A 21,726-nucleotide genomic window follows, 5' to 3' on the forward strand; every position below is an offset into this window, starting at 1 on the left:
TCCCCTGGAGAAGGAAATAGCAACCCAATCCAGTATTCATGCCTGGAAAGTCCCATGGACCGAGGAGCCTGGGGGGCTACAGTCCATGAGGTCGCAAAGAGTCGGAAATAACTGAGTGACTTCACTTTCACTTTAGTATGTGTCAGGGACAAATCTAGGTTTTTACATATACTAACTTACTTGATCCCCATTTTAAAAATGAGAAAAACATGGCTCAGAAAGATGAAGTAATTGCTGAAGGTCACACAGGGTCAGAACCAAAACCCAGGTAGTCTTACTCTAGAACCACTGCTCTTAACCTCTGCTCTCCACAGCATATCCTCATGCTCCTACAGGATCAGAGAACCTCCAAAGCATAGCAAGATATAGATTAGGGTGTATATTATCATAAACAGAGAAAAATATATTCATATATGTTTTATACAACATTTCTCTGGAAGGATTCACTGATGACCTCTGCAGAGGAAGCCAAGTGGCTGGAAGGCAGGGCTAGAGTGAGACTTTTCACTGTGTACCTTTTGGACCATGTGACTGTATTTCCTTTTCAAAAATAAAGTAATTTTAAAATGAATCCTCTATAGTCAAGAGAGCTGAAGAAACTATGTGGCTGCTTTCTGGCAGAGCTCTGGTGACTGACCCTTCCCTATCCACCTCTCTGGGTGCTCAAAATTTAAGAACAGAAGGTGTCTCTCTCCTTTTTTATTCTAGTTTCCTAACCCCTGACATTGCTTATCCAATCCCCTTTAAAGGTCAATATTATAGTCATTCCATAGGTCTCAGTGGCACAAGTGAAAACAGCAACAGTTTGAGTTAGGCTTTCATAGCCAATATGTGAGTTATAGGAAAACAATCTATTAGTGGCAGGCCTTCTTCCCCAGAGCCTAGCACCCAAGGCCTAAGCTCCACAGATTCTTCCATTTCCTTCCTCTCACCACTCTTGTCTCAGTGTGCTTACCCACCCTTCTCCTGGGCTGAGAAAGGGAAAATACACAAGCTAGAAAGGCTCTAGGAAATTTAGCCTAGCTTGTGAGTCTGTGGTGTACAAAGAAAAATACACAAAGGGAGAAAAGGTCAGCCTAGCTATATTTTAATGTTCACATCAAGGCCAGTAAGAGTCAGCCCAAATGGTCTCAGGGAACTCTCAGCTGTGGTTTCTGGATCTCTACTATCTTAACTCTCAAGAGTTGGCAAAATACCCCAAAGATTAAGGGTCTAAAATATTATTTCTTCAGATACCTTTAGGTCCAACCCCTTAGGCAGGTCAGTCATACAGGGCTTCTGTAGTCAAAGCTGTGAGGAGGTGGGAGTAGCTAAGGTAAACCAAGTGCCTTCATGGATCCTCCTGAAGTGAATTAAATCGGCAGCACAATTCCCTCTCACAACAGCTTAGCATCTTCTCTAACGCTTCACTGCTTCTAATATGCAGGAGACGAGTAGGACGTGAGCTGTTGTGGAAGGGATGACAGGTCAGTGCCTCTCATGGAGAAGCAGGGCACTTCTGGGTTAGGCTGTGCCCCAGAGAGCTCCTGTCCCTTGCTATGTGTCAGAGACAAACCTAAATTTTTAACATTAAGTTGCCACCAGTAGCTTCCTTTAAGTATGGGACTTCATGGGGTGATAGCTTGGGGCCATAGAAAGAACACGAGTCTCAAGGCCTGGCTTCCAGACCAGAATCCACCATTACCTAACCCTGTACCCTCAGACTCAGTATTCTCATCTGCAAAATGGAGACAATACTAATTTGTAACAGGGTGCTGCTGCTGCTGCTGCTAAGTTGCTTCAGTCGTGTCCGACTCTGTGCGACCCCATAGACAGCAGCCCACCAGGCTCCCCCGTCCCTAGGATTCTCCAGGCAAGAACACTGGAGTGGGTTGCCATTTCCTTCTCCAATGCATGAAAGTGAAAAGTGAAAGGGAAGTCGCTCAGTCGTGCCCGACTCTTAGAGACCCCATGGACTGCAGCCTACCAGGCACCTCCATCCATTGGATTTTCCAGGCAAGAGTACTGGAGTGGGGTGCCATTGCCTTCTCCGTATAACAGGGTAGGGGGAAGAAATTGAGAAATAAAGTGAAGACAAGCTCCTAGATTACCTCCAAAGTACATGTAATCACAACTTGGATAGCCTCGTAACAATTAACAATAGTAAAACATGGTCAACATTTTAAAAGGCACTTTCACATATTTTGTCACTATGAATTCTTGCACCCCACAATCCTGAAACTTAACAGTTAAGCCCATTTTACAGACCAGAAAAGAGACTCAAAAGGAATTTGCCCATAATTTATGGGATGAGGAGAAATCTGAACTTGTGCTAATAGTCTAGTTCCTGACCCACCCCCTTCAACAAGGCAGGTGGAAATGGCCCTGAGCACAAAACTTAGAATAAGGCACATTCTCAGGGTCAATATTGGAAATAAAGGCTACATCCTCTGGCACAGGGCAGGTACAGGCTATCTGAGCTTGCTTTTTCTAGTTTAGGAAGAAAACTGTTTCTGATGCTCCCCACTTTCCCTACCTAGAGTTCCTAAGAAGCCAAAGCTATATGACCATATAAATGTTGCAAACCTGTATTCTGGGAAAGGACTGACCTGGTACTGAAAAGCATCTTTATGAGTGAGGGTGATCCCAGCATGACTGACCAACCTGACCCCATGAGGTTGCCTCTCTTTGGTCTTTCTTTCTACTGCTACTCTGTAAGTTAGGCTCAGTAGTTGGCAGGTATTGAGATCAACTTAGGAATAGGGGAGATACAGCTTTATGGGTGAAGAACAAGTAGATCTGCAAAGCATTTTCTCAACTGAGTCTATCTGAGCTTTGCCAGATTCTGAGAGGCAATATTGGTGATTTTACATATAGACCAAATAAGACTCAGAGAGAGGAAGGGAACCTGACTGAAACACACCCCAAGTGGCAGAATAGCAACTGAAGTGTGTGTGTGTGTGTGTGTGTTTGAAATTTTATTGCATTCTTTCTTCAGGTAAGGAACAATATAAAAGATCATTAGAATTTTTTTCGATCTTCAAAATCTTCTACCCTAAATGTAAAATCAGAGTAAGAAATTTGTGTTTCTTGATTTCAAGTCCAAAGCTCAGAAACAGACATGAGGCTGTCACATTCAACAGTAATCCCCTGGGGCTTTGTGGCTGCTGCTAAAGGGCAGACCTGGCACACTGGCCACCTGTCTAATTGCTCCCCACCCTTTACCCAGACACAGTCTAGGGCCCCTCCTTCTAGCTCCAGCCTTTGGTACTAAGGGCCAGAAAGGCCTCTCCAGGACACCCCGACCTGGTTTCCAGCTTGAGAAACTCTAAAAATAACAGATCTTCATTAGTGGGGCCAGATGGTCCAAGCTGCTGTGCCTAGGGGCAGGGCTGTGGTCATTAAGGATGTGGCTGTTCTCTCCATCCACCACTGACCCAGGAGAGGCTGAACCTCTGTCCTCCTTTATGCATCCTATGTACTTCCCCTCACAATCCCCCACTCACAATTTAGATATACTTACTCTGTTCCAACTTGTTACTTCATTCCCAAGAAAAACAAACTTTAATATCAATTACTTTTGGTTTTGTAGGATATTACTTCACAATTATACCATTCCCTAATGGTCTGTAAGTAGATTAGGGAACAGAGGAGCAGGCTCAAACTTTCTGCGTTGATCAATGTCAATTTATCTTCTCCATCTGCCTGTTAACATTTCAGGGCTCAGTTCTAAGTTTTGTTTGAATGATGGAGCCTGCTATAACACATGCCACCTTGAGTATCCATTTTATTCCTGAGCTTACTGCTCCCTGAAGCCTGATTTCAGGGATAAAGGGGCAGAGCAAACTGATAGAGGCCCCACCAGATGGGGCCAGTGCCCTGTTGTGCCTGCTTGAAAGACTGGGACAGCTGACTGGTCTTAGGGATACACTGTGTTCTTCATCAGAATGTGTCCCATAAGGATGAGTGGGGCCTGTGTGTGTGTCCCATAGATGGGTTCAAATGTGTCTCAAGGTGGGGTGGGGGGGTTGTTTGTTCAAGTCCTTAGAAGTGTGTGCCCAGGGGTAGGAGTATATCTGAGTATGCATCTCAGTATACTCTACATGTATGTGAATGTGCAGTTATGTTTTATATGCATCCATGTATGCCCACACAAATTTGCATAAGCATGCCTCACGTGTGTATGTGTGTACTCTGCCTGTGCCAAGCATGTGCAAGTGTGAGTGTGCCCCATGGCAAACTGAATGTGTATGCTCCAAGTGTGTCAATGAGAAAGTATATCCCACATGTGTGTCCTGTATCCTAAATATACTCCACATTTGTCTGAGTGTGTGCATCACATGTGACCTATAATGTGTGAATATGGGCAGAGGCCATTGATAGACAGCAAGACTGAACTAATTTTCCTCCTGGACAATTTGTTTCTATCAGCTTTCCCCTAAGACACCTGAGTTAATCTGCTCCCAAGAAGGTCAGAGGACATTGACTCAAATTTCATCTGTCACTTTCTGAATATATTGTTCATAGGTGCTTTTCCCAAGAGGCTTAGCCACCACTCCATTTATCCAAGAGGCCTCAAAAAGAGACAAGGATCAAGGACCAACTCTAAGACTTTGGGCAAGTCCTTACCTCTCCCCCGACAGCAGTTTCCTTAGCAGTACCGTGAGGGAGTGGGCTTATGGGTTGTTCCTCATTCTTATCCAGTGACTTTCTCAGTTTAAGCATCATGGACTAACTCTGATCTCTCCTACCACCACTCCCACAACAAAAAGAAAGTTGTACATATATGTGCATATGGATTAGCACCTACAGATGCCTCATTCTAGCTAGGCTTCCTTTAGCCCTGGACAGGCTATTGGTTGCTTCCCTACATTTGTCATTCCACACTCATTTTTCCAGTGTCTTGAGCCACTTGAAGTAAAAAGGATAAAATCCTAAATGCATACAATGTTCACTAAAGCTCAGGCAAAATGAGATGGGGTTTATCCAAAGCATTCCTTTCCCATCTTTTGGGATGATTGTGGGAACTAGTGATGGTACTAAGCCATTTTTAGGCTCAAGGTACAACCAGATAAATCTACAAAGAGAAAACCTCTAAACAGGGCATGAAGGGTCACAGGATGTAGGGCCACCCTTCTGAATTTGGCAAGGCCTCTAATGCATCCATGGATGATATATGGGTGGACTTATAGGTCAAATAACTGTATCTGAGCTGCCAATTAGTAGTCCAATGCCAACCTAGTCAGAGTTACATGGTGACATCTGCCTAGTTTTCTCCGCTATCTTGACTAACTTTTATAACAAGACATGGATAAAAGCAAAGTGCAGAAGGCATCTTTACAATGAACTCCTTGCTCAAGGCCATTTGGTATGGGTGGGTTGATAACATCTAACTATATATGCAATGCTCTTAAGAGCACACCACTGCTTTAAGAGGAAACACTAATAGTTTCAATTTACTTAACCTTAAAATGGGGAGAATAATCCAAGCCTTCCTCACACAGGGTTGTGAGAAAAGAAAAACATGGCAGGAACAGATGACTATAGAGGACTATATAATAGTCCTTATCCTCTTGCCCTGTTCACGAGGTAATGAGAATTTTCCAAAGTAATACAGATAAAGGTAAAAAGTGCAGACGTGTCCTAATTAGGTCATTTGTCCAGAGCTTGTGAACTCTAAACACAGCTCTTAATTATATCATGAAACCCAGTAATGCCCATCACAAATTCTGGTCAAGGACCTGGGAGCAAAGAATTGGTTTTTAAAAGCTAAGTACCTAGGTGATTCTGGCTTGATGGATTTAAGAAGGCACTAAATAAAAATACAATTAACTTTGGCTTTCTTCCAGGCTCCTCTTTTATCTTTGCAGGAGATAGGGAGACAGAAAGCTAGTCTGGTATTCATAGTACCATGTGTGGCCAGGTGGCGGGGTGGGTGGAGATGGGGCTAAATAAAAGAAAGCTGCTTATAAGAAAAAAAAAAAATTCCAGCTTCCCACCAATGACCCAAGATATGGGCCGGGACATAGGGATTCTATCCTTCCAGGGGAGGAAAATAAAAGAGGCCTCCATGTTGTAACAGAGAGAAATGAGGCACAAAGACAATGGAATTTGTTAAAGGTCACCCAGCAACTAAGTTCATATTTATAGCCCCTCTTTATATTCATGTGTAAGTCTTTAACAAATCCTTTACAGAGAGAATTTGTTAAAAGTAGAGGCCTACCAAGTGTCAGGCCCTTCCACTACAGCAGTCACTCAGGGATTTTAGCCTCAGAAAGTTCTCAGGGATTATCAACCCCATTTAATAGAAAAGAAAACAAACTCAGAGAGGCTAAGTGACTTGCCCAAGGTCACAGAGCTAAAAAATGACAAACAATTAGTTCAGTGATCTTTTGCTTTCTATCACACCATACAGATTTCCTTTACCATTCCTGAAAGACAAGAGCAGCTTGCAAGTCCCATGGATCCAGGAACTCACATTCTTGCAAGCTATAGCTCAAGTACTGCTTCAAACATACTGTGTGTTTCCTTGTGTGAATCCTTTCTTATTTTGAGCCTAGTTCCCCAGCTTCCAAAATGAGGAAATTGGACTCAAGACAGCTGTAACACTCCCTTTCTAGAAGATAGAGCTGTTCGGAATGATTTAAATGTCACTATAACTTCCAAAGCTTGAGCCCATATCAGGCACTATATGACAATACATCCTTGAGTCTCATTTTTCTCATCTACAAAATGCAGTAGTCCCTGTTTTACTTACTTCATAGGGCCACTACCAAGAGAGACAATGTGCAAAACCCACTGAAAAGTTTAAGACTATGTTCAAGAGAGTCAAGAATCAAGCAAGCATCCACCAGGCCCCAGTGGCTTTTCTCTAAATCTGGGTAGAGAAAGTGTCAATACACATTCTATCCACTAAATTTTTCTAAGCCCTCCTATGCAGTTCAATCTAGATTTTCAAAACAAGTGCCTCAGCTGGCTGCAAGGTCCAAAGGACATTAGTAAATCTCTCCACTGCCTATTAGGCCCTAAACACAAAACAGTCTCATCATTATGCCTGTTCTGAGCATTCCCCACCATGTCAGCTCTATCAAAGCTTCTCCTAGGGATTCCTGGCTCTACCATGCCTCTTTCCAAATGTCAAAGCACCCACTGCCCAGCCCTACTGCCAACCAGCAGGGTTCACAGAGAGAGGAGGATGGAAGAGAGTGGGTAGAGGAGAGGCTGTGGGAAGTACAGCTAAAAGTAGATGCTGCCTTTAGGCAACACACTCTGAGGGGGTGTGGGTGGGATCTTAGCACATCCTTCCTGCAGCCTGCTGGGCAGGGAGGTACATCCTTCCCCTCCTCTAATGAAGGCAGGCAAATAGAGGTCAGAGCTGCCAGAACCATTCCCAGATCTGGCTATGGATGCACAATGCTAGATGCCTCTGGACCCTGAGGGTGGATGGCTGAGCAGCACAGTATTGCACCCAGGGAGCCCTTCCTCAGAAGAACTGATGTAGTCTGCAGAAGATTCTCTGCTCCCCTACCCGCATCTGACGGCATGGCACCCTAATGGCTCTGACAGGCCTTTTCCCCTTTAGGAGGTTACATAATACTTTTGTTCTCCCAGCCTCTCTCTAAGAGCTCTCTCCAACCAAACCTGAGAGAGCATCCAGGTCTCTGATACAGCCAAGGGAGCACAGAGCCAGAACTCTATAGCAGAGGTAGAAGGTTATAGGGGGCAAGGGGCTGATTTGATGACTCAGGATACCAGACCCACCCTTTCTCCCTCAGTGCCTTAATTCTTTCACTTGTAAAACAGGATGGGGAGAGGCATGCAAATTTCCAAAATACTTTAATTGCTGGCCCACCCTGGCCTCCTCCATTGAGTTACCTTATCTTCCAAGCAATTTGGTTGTGCTGGGCAACCATCCCTGCTCTTCTAACTCCAATTCCCCTAATGAATAAGGTCTGCACTAGCAAGTCTGGAATTCTAGACTCTCTCCTCCACTCAACCAGACAAGTTCTACTTTTTCATGCCATGTTTTATAGAGAAGTTTGTGGCTAAAATTTCATTTGAGAACACGATTCTCCTACTAAATCTACTTCTCATTTTAGTCACATGGAAACAAGAGGCCTAGGGGAGAAGGGCTTTGATCAAGTTCTGGCAGCAAGGTAGGTACAGAGCCACAGCTTGATTTTAGTAGGCCCAAGGCCATTTATAGAGTTTTTTCTCCTACTAAAGATCTGCCTTCCATATGCTGTCTCTCCATCATGCATTCACAATTTCCCTCTTCTCTACTACCAACTCTCAATCTTGATGCTCAAAGCCCAAATGCCCAATTCTTGTCAGGGGCCTGAAACTAGCACAGAAGAGCGATAAAAGCAAGAAACAACTGACCTCGGACACATCCCTCCCTTAACCTTTCCATGTCCTCTAGGTTATCTCTTTGTTCCTTTCTTCAAAGTTTTCTCTTGAATTCTGCTGTATGTCAGTAACAACTTTTAAATTCTCAGTCATGACCACATTCTGACCACAGAGTTCAGTATGCAGGCTACACTGGAAGAACTGAAAAGATCTGCCATCAAGAGACCTGGGTTCTAAGCCAGGAATGATCACTTTCTGAATATGTGACCTTGAGTAAGACGCTTAATCTCCCAGTGCCTCAGTTTCCTCAACTACTTCCAGATTTAAGCGAACAGCCAATGAAATAAGTACAAAATTTTATTCATTTAAATTCATATTAGCACTAGTAGTAGTATTAACTAAATGAATGGCTACTTAAAATACTGTAGGAAAGGGGTTCTGAGGTGTCAAAAGAGCCAGCTGGTTGCCTCCTAGGCTTTCCCAGACCTATAAGGCTGGCATTTTATCTATAAGAGGCAATTTTCAATTACCCATGCAACATGTCTCTTGAATAAATACTAAGTCCCAAACTAACATCCCCCCTGCCACTCAGTTCACAGTAGATTTCACTTCCCTGTGGGCAACCAGTGTGTGCTCAATGAATATAACCCCATAGTTCAGTTATTCTAGAAGAGACCTAAGCTAAATATAATTAGGAAGGCAAGTCTCCTACCTTCAAAATAACCCTGTGCATCCCAAACCTGCTAAAAGAGATCTTTGGATCACCTACTAGTTTTGTATAATAATATTCTTAATCATTTTGATCATTAGTATTAATCACAAAGTAAGCACAGATCATTAAACCTGGAAGAAATCTTTGAAGCTATCTAATCCACCTGATCTTACTTTGCAGATGAGGAAACCAAATTTCAGAGGGGAGAGATAATTTGACCAAGGTCACCCAGCAAATGAACAGAATCTTCTTCACCATTATAGAAAATGCATAGGAACTTTTTTTCCTGAAAGGTTCAAACTATCTCACAGCTGATAATTTAAAATCCAAATAGACCCTCAGACTACTCACTCTCTAGGGTTGAATCCTCCATTTTGGTGTGGGCACAAGCCCCTAGGATTCATCAAGGCCCCCACAATCCTAGAATAAAATTTCACCATCTGTGAAGCCTGCCTATTCATGTGTGCAACAAGCCAGATTCAGGCTGAGCTGACATTTCCTTTGAACATAGCAGTCATTCTCATCCCTGGCTGAACATTCTTGTCACCTCAGGGAGCTTTTAAAAAAATATTGATGCCAGGCCTCACCATGACCAACTCAATAAGATCTCCCCCAGAGATCTTAGGAATTGTTGTTAGTCTTGTTAACTCCCCAGGTGATTCCAATGTGCAGCTAGGGCTGAGAACCACTATGTTAATAGAAACAATGCAGTCAACCAAAAGAAATACACATACAGAGTTACGTGAACTGTTTGAAAACTAAATATATTATTTTAAAGCTAAATCTATGATGCCCTGCTTTTCCAAAGAGGGGAAAAGAAAGTAGTACCCAAAATCTACATTTGTGGCACTGACCCTCAGGCAAATTCTGGACTCAATTAGGAAACATATGGTTTGTGGGTATTCAAAGAAAGCAGGGAACCCCAAAGCCTGCAAAAGGATTTACTAGGGGTAAGATACCAAATGATTCATACTTTTTCTCATGGGGTCATTGGCTTGTAGATGATTGTTATGAAACTTGCATACAAATTGATGTCCACAAAGCATACAACAAATCCATCATGCTACATTATCCTCATCAACAGGCTGATAGGATAGATGATGGTAGGGCCCAGTGGATTCTGCACTATCTGACCAGATGTACACAAAAGTTCAGTTCAGTTCAGTCGCTCAGTCATGTCCGACTCTGCGACCCCATGAATCGCAGCACGCCAGGCCTCCCTGTCCATCACAAACTCCCAGAGATCACTCAGATTCACATTCATAGAGTCAGTGATGCCATCCAGCCACCTCATCCTCTGTCATCCCCTTCTCCTCCTGGCTCCAATTCCAAGAGGCAGCTTTGATGAGTTGCCAGAGGAGCTAGCATTAATCAAATTATATTCAACACTTCTTGGAATCAATAGCTTGTATGGTGGTACTTATTCAGTTTTTAAATGATGCAATGCTAGAAGAAACTGCTAATCTGTTTCATGGCAAGGAAAAAAAGAAAAACTCCAAAAGCTAGGATAGACCAACCAAAGAAAATAAAAGTTCAACTGATGCAATGCTAGAAGGAACTGCTAAGTTTTGGCACAATGAAGCAAAATTTTAAAAGCCATAAAAAGCTAGAGTAATCGATCAACCAAACAAAATTTAGTGCTTGGTTCAAAGACACCTGAAGTTAGGTTCAAAAGGCCAGTTTCACAAGAGCATAGATGACTGGACAAGGCAGCAAAGCCATTAAGAAGGCTTTTAATCCTCTCTGCATGTTTGAATCACCTTGGAATACTTATTTTTTCTTTAAAAATAAAAAGCTGCTTGGAACCTATCATGTGACAATTCAATCAGAATCTCTTAGAGTGGAAATTTGGCACAGGTATTTAAAAACTCTCCAAGTGATTTGTATGTTCACTGAGGACTGAGGACCAGTAGAAGATTGCAAAATTAGGTATTTCATAGACAAAGTCCTTTTTTTATTTAATCCTGATTAGATGGCACATGGTATAATATGATCAGTTCTGGGCAGCACATTTATACATATACATTTGTATGTATATATACATACATATCGGAGAAGGCAATGGCACCCTACTCCAGTACTCTTGCCTGGAAAATCCCATGGATAGAGGAGCCTGGTAGGCTGCAGTCCATGGGGTCGCTAAGAGTCAGACACGACTGAGCGACTTTACTTTCACTTTTCACTTTCATGCATTGGAGAAGGAAATGGCAACCCACTCCAGTATTCTTGCCTGGAGAATCCCAGGAACCGGGGAGCCCGTTGGGCTGCCGTCTATGGGGTCGCACAGAGTCAGACACAACTTTAGTGACTTAGCAGCAGCAGCAGCAGCATACATACATATATATCTATCTATATATATATATATAGTGTTTCAGGCTTCACCAATTCACACTGCCTTTCTCCTTGAAGATCCCAAATAGTGAGTTTTCATGAGACTAAAGGAAACTCTTTGATGTATATGCAAGATTAAAAAGCAACATTTTATTGAATAAAGAATTCTGTCCAAAATTGCTATATAAATGAGAGGTATGAAAAAAGCACTAAAAATTAAAGCAAGTAACTGAGGAAGCTAGTATGATTTCAGGGATGACTTATGCTCCTTCCCCTCCACCTGACTCCATTCAGCTGCACACTAACTGGGAATGATCAAATCTGACTCTTTTGCCCCTGTCCATTTGAAAGGCAGACCCACTACCATCCCATAAATCTGACTTTTACCTCTTGCATCGGTAAAACCAGGAATAACAATACTTCCTATCTACTTCACAAGGTTGATGTGATGCTCTAAATTGAGAAAAAATACAGAATTGCTTTGCATAGGCCCATGCACTGACAAGGGATTATTAGTATTGTCATTACTGGGCTATTTCCCCAGTCTTCTCTCCCTACTAGGCCCTTCCCCTCTCTAGTTTTCCCACTCAGTACTTTGGTGCCAAGGCAAAGCACCATACCAAATACTCTTGAGGGCTATACCTACTTAATGACAGGAGACACTCTGGGTAGACATCAGAAAAGCTAAGCTTTGATCAAGGATTCCTGGAAAGCCAGAGACTCAGTTGGCCTAAACAAGTTGCAGAGCTAGAAATAAGGGCTAGAGGGTCTAAGATTCCCTACTTCCATCCCACTTTTTGGGGCAAAGCCAATGGGACTGAATCCAGATGCTTTTTGGGAGGTCTTCTGAGGAGGCAGTTGTTTTTTGAGAATAGCTCAGTTTCCAATCATATCTCTATACAGAGCAAGTACTCCACCGGCCAAGGAGAGCAGAGGCCAAGATGACAAAGAGAGGCTAGAAGGAGGACATGCTTTGGCAGCATCTCTGCAACTGTTAAAGTGTACCCTCCGATTATAGTCAAGCACTCCCAGTCTAGACCTCACCAGAGTACAGAAGAGCACCTCACCCACAGATTCATTGGGATCCTTCAGGCCCCTAGCAACTTAATTTCTCTCTCTCTCTCCCCCTCTCTCTCTCTCTCTCTCTCTCACACACACACACACACACACACGGATGAGAAAGTCTGAATCAGGGCCCAAACCCTGTTCACCAAACTAACAATCAAACTGGCCTCTCCAATCTGCTCAGCTATCTCAGTTGGAATCTATTCAGAGACCAACAACATAGAAACAAACAAACAAAAAACCAATTTCACACTGCAGCTAGGTTGGGAAAGTTTCCCTGCTGCTGCTGCTAAGTCGCTTCAGTCGTGTCCAACTCTGTGCGACCCCAGAGACAACAGCCCACCAGGCTCCCCCGTCCCTGGGATTCTCCAGGCAAGAACACTGGAGTGGGTTGCCATTTCATTCTCCAATGCATGAAAGTGAAAAGTGAAAGTGAAGTCGCTCAGTCGTGTCCAACCCTCAGCGACCCCATGGACTGCAGCCTACCAGGCTCCTCCATCCATGGGATTTGCCAGGCAAGAGTACTGGAGTGGGTTGCCATTGCCTTCTCCAAAAGTTTCTCTAGCCACAGCCAAAATTGGAGTACACTGCACAGACAGATGTTACAGGTTCTGACAGATAGAAGCTGTCTCAATGGGGAGAGGGGAAGCAATGCTCAGTTTGTTCCCACATGCTATTCCTTTGGGCTTCCCAGGTGGCTCAGGTAGCAAAGAATCCGCCTGCAATGCAGGAGACTTGAGTTTGATGTCTGGGTCTGAAAGATCCCCTGGAGGAGGGCAGAGCAACCCACTCCAGTATTCTTGCCTTGAGGAATCTCATGGATGAGGGAACCTGGAGGGCTACAGTCCATAGGGTCATAAAGAGTCGGACAACCACTGAAGCAACTAGCATGCACGCACGCTATCCGTTTACCTCCTCCCTGCATGGTGGACATAAACATTTTTCACAGCCTTCAGATCTCCTTGCACTAAAGCTAGACTGTGAAATGGCTCATTTAATCTTAGGGAGAAGGCAGTGACTAGAGAGGGATTTGAACCCAAGAACCTTCAAATAAATAGTCCCATGACTGGGATGCAGCGAGGCTCTGTATGCCTTCCCTGGATATGTTTTCTAGGTATTTGTGGGCAATGAGGATTTTGCTCTTTCTTTATCCTCTCCCCAAAAGCATCTTTCCAAGTCCTGCCTTGCCAGCTCCCGCCTTTCTCCAAAAGCGCTTGTGCCTGGACCTTTCAAGTGCCCTAGACCTCAGCGGGAGCTATGTGATGCAGGAGTTGCTTGGATACTGGTCAAGGACGTTTTCTTGAATCTTCTAGTGGGGAGCTTGTAGCAAAAACTATCCTCCACAAAGGAGTTAGACAGAAGGAAAGGGAACAAGGAGCTGTGTCAGAAAAAGTTCGGACAAATCAGAGAGGTAAAGCCTCTTCTTCTTACGCCTTACAGCAGGGATGGTGGGGGAGAGAGAGGAGGCTATATCAGCGAAGAGGGGAAAAGCTTAGAAGGGGGAAGATGAAGAGAAGAGACAGGAAAGGGGGAAAAAGTCAAAATGCAGAGGGTCCCACTCCTCTTGGCTGCATTTTTCATTTTCTCCCACTCTTTTCTCTTTTTGCTTACTCTCACAATCTTGAAGAAGAAATGCCAAACCTTCAGGATCCACACAAGTAAAAAGTCACCCTGTTCACTACTCCCCAAACTCCATTTTAGCTGCTCTATGGTAGCCTGCCATCTGGCTAGCAACATTCCCTTATGTGCCTAAAGATAAGTTAATTTGAAAAATGTTTACCCATTTCACAAACTAAATTACTGATGAAAGAGCTCTTCCAAGCTACCCCTTTAGTCTGAGGCTGTGTAGGGTAGGGGAAAACCGATAGAGGGGGACACTCATCCACCTTCAGTTCAGCTCAGTCGCTCAGTCGTGTCCGACTCTTTGCGACCCCATGAATCGCAGCACGCCAGGCCTCCCTGTCCATCACCAACTCCCGGAGTTCACTCAGACTCACGTCCATCGAGTCAGTGATGCCATCCAGCCATCTCATCCTCTGTCGTCCCCTTCTCCTCCTGCCCCCAATCCCTCCCAGCATCAGAGTTAGCACCAGTCAAATCCTTATAGGCCTTAGCACAAGGAGGCCTTTCAGAACTGGGGAACTCAATTCATGTCCTGCTGTTTTTCTTCATTCCTAGCACATTCAACCCCATCAAGATTCAGGAGTCTGTATCCGACACAAACACAGAGTAGATGTGCATACACACCCACATACATACTGTCACACATCCTACACACATACATTTACAAAGGCTTTCTGCCAAGGGTCTGTCAGGCATCCAAAGGTGACACATACTTTGTCATAAACCTGGTTCAAAGACTAGCCTTGGAGAATCCTTATCTCCTTGAAGGAAAAATCAAAAAGCATTCTATTGTTGTAGTCCAGTTTTCTTCCCACATAACTAGGTAAAAGAATCTCTTAGGTAAAACAAGTTTCTCCAGATACCAGCAACCAGATATTTCCTCCTTCCCCCCTCCCATCACCCCTTGATGAACATTTATTAACATTTCATTTGCCTTTTCAGTTATCTTCCCAGTTCGTTAGCCTCTGATTTCAAGTGCATATGGACACCCAAAATCACAGAATTCAAAAACATAGTCCAACCATCCCCAAATGCCATGTTATAAAGAATCCCCAAATTGCTCAATGTCAAGCAGTTGCTGAACAGAGAAGACCCAGGTCTGTAGCTGCCCGGCCTACAGCCTTTCTTTCATCACTCTCCAACAGTGTCTCAAAACAAAGTGTCCAACTAAAATATCAGGTTACTTTACACAATACTGTTGGAGCAAATGCAGGAAGGGAGGGCAAATGGGACTCACTAGATTCTCTTTGCAAAAAAATCAAGTTCTTAGTTCAACCCAGGGGCTCCCACAAAGGGACTAAAGAGTAAATAATAAGAATCAATACCAGCAAGGGACTAAAGAGTAAATAATAAGAATCAATGCCAGCAAACTTCCCAGATCATGCTTACAACATGGTGCCAACCAAATTAAAAAATCAGTTTCTTACCCACACAGAGCCATCGAGAGCACACCTTGTGACTCAAAACCTCTTCTAATGCCATAAAATTATACTCTTTGGGCCCCAAGGTCTGGACAATTTCAAGAGCCCCCTTCACAGCCCTCCTTCCTTAAAAATCTTTTCCAAACAGTCCGAACAACAGTACATGGTACTTGAAAGCACACTGCCAGCAGATTTACACATCACTCATGAACAGTCGCCCACATGGGTGCAGGAGGAACATGTGTGTGGATGTTTTATGTGTCCTGATTAATTGCTATATGAGACAGAAATGGTACTCTTTCAAGTCAGGTAAGCAACAGAAAGAAGACCTGCCAACAACAGCAGGTGGGGGAGGGGGGCGCGTTATATTATGCACACTGGCATCAGAGACAAATTTTTTACTGGATTTGACAAAAGCTTTCTTAGGGGAAACAGAAATATAAAAATAATAACAATAGCAAAAATAACAGCAATGACCATCACTACCACCTGATAAAGACACGCAAATAAATATCAAATTGGAATGTTGCTTCTAGCTCACGTTTTCCAGAGCTTTCATCCCTTTCCATCCAGTCATTTTTTTGGGGGGGAGGGTGCTCAAAACTCTCAATTTAGCATGATACATAATTTCATTTTGAAATGGAAACTTTCCAAATAGAGAGACCTCTGATTTTAAAGAACAAGGAAGCAAAAAAAACCACCATTTTCTCATTAACACTAGCAAGTTCTATTTAAAATGTAGTTCAAGAACATCACTGCAAATGAGATTACCCCAAAGAGGCATATCTAAATATATTATTCCCAAGGTTGGTAGAAAGCTAGCTTTAGTTGTTTTTGGAGGCCATAGAGACAAAATCCCCAAACTCAAATTCACAGGTACAATTTTTGGGAAAAAGAACCCAAACAGTTACTGTCAACGTCTTCTCTTGCTAATTCATAAAAATCAAAGAACATTTTTACGCCACATACCATGATTCCAAAGAAATTGACATTTAATGATTTTTAAGAAATGTTTTAAACGTGGCTTCTTTCCAAATTGGAAACTGTAAACGCTGGACAGCAAATTAAGATTCAGAGAACACAGTCACCAACTGCCAGCACAACGCACCCCACCACATCACTTCCCATATTTCTCACTTCTCATTAAGAGACTGAAGAATAATTTCCCTAAATTCATTCCATCAATTTCTTTCCTCTAAACATCTAGTGCAACACTGTTTTTCCTAAGCTGCCAGAAATTCATCATGCTCTTCCCACAACCTCCCTTGCCCCAGACAAACCCAAATGCCATCTTCTGATGGCAAGAAAGAAATTCTGACTAAAATTCTCTGATGGTATTTAAAGGTCGTTTTCCAGAAAATGAATTGACAAAACACCACAATCAGCAAAGCCATTGTGTAAGGATGCAGAGCTTGCTTCATGAACGTCACATCAATGAAGAATGCACACACACATACACACACACACACACACACATGCACACTTAAATAGAAAGCATTTCTTTATCAACAATTTTACTCAAGCAATAAGCAACTACACTCACAGGCATACTTAAAAGACAAGACATAACAAAAGATTTAGGGAGAGATAATATACCAACGTCATACATATCACAGCGAGGCCATGTTGAAGCTCAAAACGTTTTCCCCCCTGAGTAAGAAAGCGTGCTCTTTCTCTCCCTCTCTTTCCCTGTCTCTCTCTCTCTCTCTCTCTCTCTCTCTTTTTTTTTTTTTCTTGGAGGTTCTCGGGATGAAATCAAAGCGAGAATTCCAGACAGCTCAGGCGGCTGGACTCCATTCAGCGCGTTCCCAGAAAAAACATGAGTATGACATTTACAAGCAGAAGGACTACAATCACGGCAAAAACGACTACAGTTTGCACATCCAGGGTCATGGTGCAATGCAGAACACTGTAGTGTTCCAAATGAGGGGCTGGCAGATTGGGAGATGTCAGTCTCTGTTCTGTCAGACTGTCCATACAGCCACCATGCTAGAAAGGAGAGGAGGAAGTCGGGTGGTTGGGGAAGGGCTGGGTTTGGCGCCCGAGTTTGGTATGGGAGGGGGGAAGGGGGGATGGGGACAGGGGTGCTTGCTTCCCCCTTCTCAGAACTGAGCGGATCTTTCTTCCCTAGCTGAGAAATCTTAGCTTGCGCTGAAGTCTGCAGAGTCCAGCATTCTCTCTCGGGCGCCACGGAAAAAGGCAAAATCCTGGCTTTCAAAGAGAAAGGCAGGAGAAACCAGCGCGAGGTTCTCCGGCGCCTGCTCAGTCTGTCTGTCCGGGGGTGCGTCCGTCCACCTGCCTGGCTGGCTACCGGTCAGTCTCGGTCTCTATTCCCTCTAATTCGCTCGCTTTTCTATGCTCGCTCTGTTTGCCGGGCTCTGGGCTGCCAGCTACTCTTTCGATTCCTGCCTCGCTGGCTCTCTTCCTCGCCTCTCCCCACCCCCCAGCCCATATTCTGCGTTTTTATTCACGGAACGACTGCCCGCGCCTGCGTGAGGTGCAGCCAAAATGCTGACAGGCCCGCCGACCAATAACAGGTGCCGCAGACGAGCGTTTACTCGCCGGGGGGGGCGGTACTTGAGCTGGCGTGCTACCAGCGGCAGCCAATCGGTGAACACATGGTCCCCCAAGCAGGCCCGCTCCATCCAGCCCAGCCGGAGCTCCAGGCTGCCAGTTCTGGCGTAGGGGTGGCGAGCTTGTTGTGGGTGGGTTGATGGAGCTGAGGAGAGAGAGGAGGGAAAGGCCTGGGAGAGAGGAAGGGAATGGACAGAACGGACCAGAGGGGAGAGAGCATGGCAGGGAGAGAGGAGGGAATGATGAGAAGACGGTGAGAAGCAGAAGGGAAAGAAAAGGAAAGATGGGAAAGAGAAAGAAGAAATGGTGGGGGGGGGTATGATGAAGAAATAGAAGCTTGGGGTAAAGGATGGGAAAAGGATAGGGAGGAGGGAAAAGGAATGGGGGTGCGCGGCAGGAAGGGACCCTTTGGAGCAACTTTGGAGCCTGGGCCAAGGAGGAAGCAAAGATGCTTTTGGTCGGGAAGATCCCCTGGAGAAGGAAATGGCAACCCACTCCAGTACTCTTGCCTAGAAAATCCCATGGCCGGAGGAGCCTGGTAGGCTACAGTCCATGGGGTTGCAAAGAGTGGGACACAACTGAGCAACTTCACTTCAAGTATTATAGGCCACTCACAATTAGCTATACAAATCCAACAAATCAGTGCTGTGTACAGAATCACAAGGACACTCTACAAATTATACAAAATTCAATTATATTTATCTTTCTCTGATATCTCTGCACTTGCAGATCAGATTTCTTTCCTATTTCTGGTTTCTTTGAACTATGACAGCTTGCACTATTCCAGCATACTGGGTACTAGGAACAGAGGACAGTTTTGCATTGGAAAAGCCTCTACAAAACCTATAAAACTTGCAATCTGCTTGAAATCACTGCCCTGTTCTGTCTTTGTGGTCTGCTGTCTGAAATGGAGAAGCCCTGGAGTAGAGACAGAAAGGTTTCAGATTTACTCCTAGGCCAACTTCAAGATGCTATAAGACTTTTGGGCAACTCCTTTCCCCTCTATGGGACTCCATCTCCCTTCTGCCACAGGAGACCTTAGACCTGTCAGAATTCAGTGAAACCTCTGAACCCTTACCTCAGAAAAATACATAGAGCAGGCTTCTGGGCCCTCAAAACCAAGGACTAACTTACACTGAATATCTCTAAGGGCCTTTCTTACTCTTACATAGGACTGTACACATGAACAGATAGATATTGGTGGAAAGGGGCAAGAAACTAGATTATCCGGGGATAGAACTAATTAATTTCTGGTATTTCTACCATACTATAAACTCCAAGAGGAATGAGAATTGCTTTCTATTCTCAAAAAATCTTTGAGTCTAGGAAAGTCACCTATTCAAACTTGGTGAGTGGAAATTCTGAGTCAATGGAGGTCATAAATAAAATGGCCCCTAGCCTTACAAGATAGAATAAAACCCAAAGAAATGCCCAGTTTAAAAGTTTGACTTATCACATCCCCTATGAATGATTTGCACCAAAACAAACAGCAAAATATCTTGAATCAGATCAAGCTTCTAGATCTAGCTATTGATTTACATGATACACAGAGGACAAAAAAAAAAAAAACATTTTAAACTGCAATATGGTGACATAGACTGTAAAAAACTACAGGACCAAAAATCTGGTTCTCTAGCAAGTAAACAATGAGGAAAAAGAGTGATCAATTCAGGTGGAACTTGCATATGTGTGCATCACCACCCATATGTGACATTTATGAGACAAATGGCAACTTGAACAGGCTGAATATTCAATAATATTAAGGAATCACTATTAATTGTTTAGCTGTGGTAATGATATTGTGGCTAAGTTTAACAAAATGAGGAGAATACAGGTACATCTTTGTGATCTTGGATTTAGTAATGGTTTCTTAGATATGACATGAAAAGCATCAGCAACAAAACATAAATAAATTGGATTTGGTCAATATTAAAAAACTTATGTGCTTCAAAGGACACTATCACGAAAACATATACACTGGCTAAACGTATACAGTGGAAAACATATTCCCACTATCTATTTAATATATGGTAAAAATATGCTATGTGATATATAGATAGCCAGTGGAAATTTGCTGTATGACTCAGGGAACTCAAACCGGTCGGTGCTCTGTGACAACATAGAGGAGTGGGACGTGGGGGAGGTGGGTGAGAGGTTCAAAAGGAAGGGTATACCTATGTCTGATTCATGCTGATGTGTCGCAGAAACCAACACAATATTGTAAAGCAATTATCCTTCAATTAAAAATAATATTTTATTTAAAAAATGACAGAAATATGAAAAAAGTATGAAAAGAGAATACACAGAACGAAATATTTCCAATTATATATCTGATAAGGGATTGTATCTAGAATACATAAATAGCTCTAATAACTCAATTATTTTTAAAAACCCAATTTAAAAATTGGCACAGGATCTGAGTAACATTTCTCCAAAAAATGGTCAAAAAGACATAAAAAGATACTCAATATCCTAATCATCAGTTCAGTTCAGTCACTCTGCTGTGTCCAACTCTTTGCAACCCCATGGACTGCAGCACACAAGGCCTCCCTGTCCATCACCAACTCCCTGAGTTGACTCAAACTCATGTCCATTGATCTGGTGATGCCATCCAACCATCTCATCCTCTGTCATCTCCTTCTCCTCCTGCCTTCAATCTTTCCCAGCATCAGGGTCTTTTCAAATGAGTCAGTTCTTCACAGCAGGTGGCCAAAGTATTGGAGCTTCAGCTTTAACATCAGTCCTTCCAATGAATATTCAGGACTGATTTCGTTTAGGATGGACTGATTGGATCTCCTTGCAGTCCAAGGGACTCAAGAGTCTTCTCCAACACCACAGTTCAAAAGCATCAATTCTTCGGCACTCAGCTTGCTTTATAGTCCAAATCTCACATCTATATGTGACCACTGGAAAAACCATAGCTTTGACTAGATAGACCTTTTTTGGCAAAGTAATGTCTCTGCTTTTTAATGTGCTCTCTGGGTTGGTCATAACTTTTCTTCCAAGGAGTAAGCATCTTTTAATTTCATGGCTGCAGTCACCATCTGCAGTGATTTTGGAGCCAAAAAAATAATAATAATAAACTCTGTCACAATTTCCATTGTTTCCCCATCTATTTGCCAAGAAGTAATGGGACCAGATACCATGATCTTAGTTTTCTGAATGTTGAGTTTTAAGCCAACTTTTTCACTCTCCTCTTTCGCTTTCATCAAGAGGCTCTTTAGTTCTTCTTCACTTTCTGCCATAAGGATGGTGTCATCTGTATATCTGAGGTTATTGATATTTCTCCTGGCAATCTTGATTCCAGCTTGTGCTTCATCCAGCCCAGCATTTCTCATGATGTACTCTGTATATAAGTTCAATAAGAAGGGTGACAATATACAGCCTTGACATACTCCTTTCCCGATTTGGAACCAGTCTGTTGTTCCATGTCCAGTTCTAACTGTTGCTTCCTGACCTGTATAGAGATATCTCAAGAGGAAGGTCAGATGGTCTGGTATTCCCAGCTCTTGAAGAATTTTCCACAGTTTGTTGTGATCCACACAGTCAAAGGCTTTGGCATAGTCAAAAAAGCAGATGTTTTTCTGGAAATCTCTTGCTTTTTCGATGATCCAATGGATATTGGCAATTTGATCTCTGTTTCCTCTGCCTTTTCTAAATCCACCTTGAACA

At 43.3% G+C, this 21,726-nt stretch overlaps 1 protein-coding gene across 9 annotated transcripts in view; it reads right to left on the reverse strand.

Annotated features, from left to right (window-relative positions):
- ARHGEF9 (Cdc42 guanine nucleotide exchange factor 9) overlaps nt 1–21,726 on the reverse strand; it is a 386,748-nt gene that overhangs the window by 179,125 nt on the left and 185,897 nt on the right. Inside the window, exon 1 of one of the 9 annotated variants that reach the window (XM_006054274.3) lies at nt 17,088–17,913. The exons of 6 other annotated variants lie outside the window; for them this stretch is intronic. Coding sequence is in view for 2 of the 3 variants with exons in the window: in XM_025276871.2 (XP_025132656.1) it covers nt 17,081–17,089 (9 nt within the window). In the remaining variant the exon portion in view is untranslated. Of the gene's footprint in view, nt 1–17,076; nt 17,914–21,726 lie in introns of those variants that run through there. 2 more of the 9 variants (XM_025276871.2, XM_025276870.2) reach the window with 2 other exon arrangements.

The sequence above is a fragment of the Bubalus bubalis genome, chromosome X, assembly GCF_019923935.1.
Source record: "Bubalus bubalis isolate 160015118507 breed Murrah chromosome X, NDDB_SH_1, whole genome shotgun sequence".
Taxonomy (NCBI): Eukaryota; Metazoa; Chordata; class Mammalia; order Artiodactyla; family Bovidae; genus Bubalus; species Bubalus bubalis.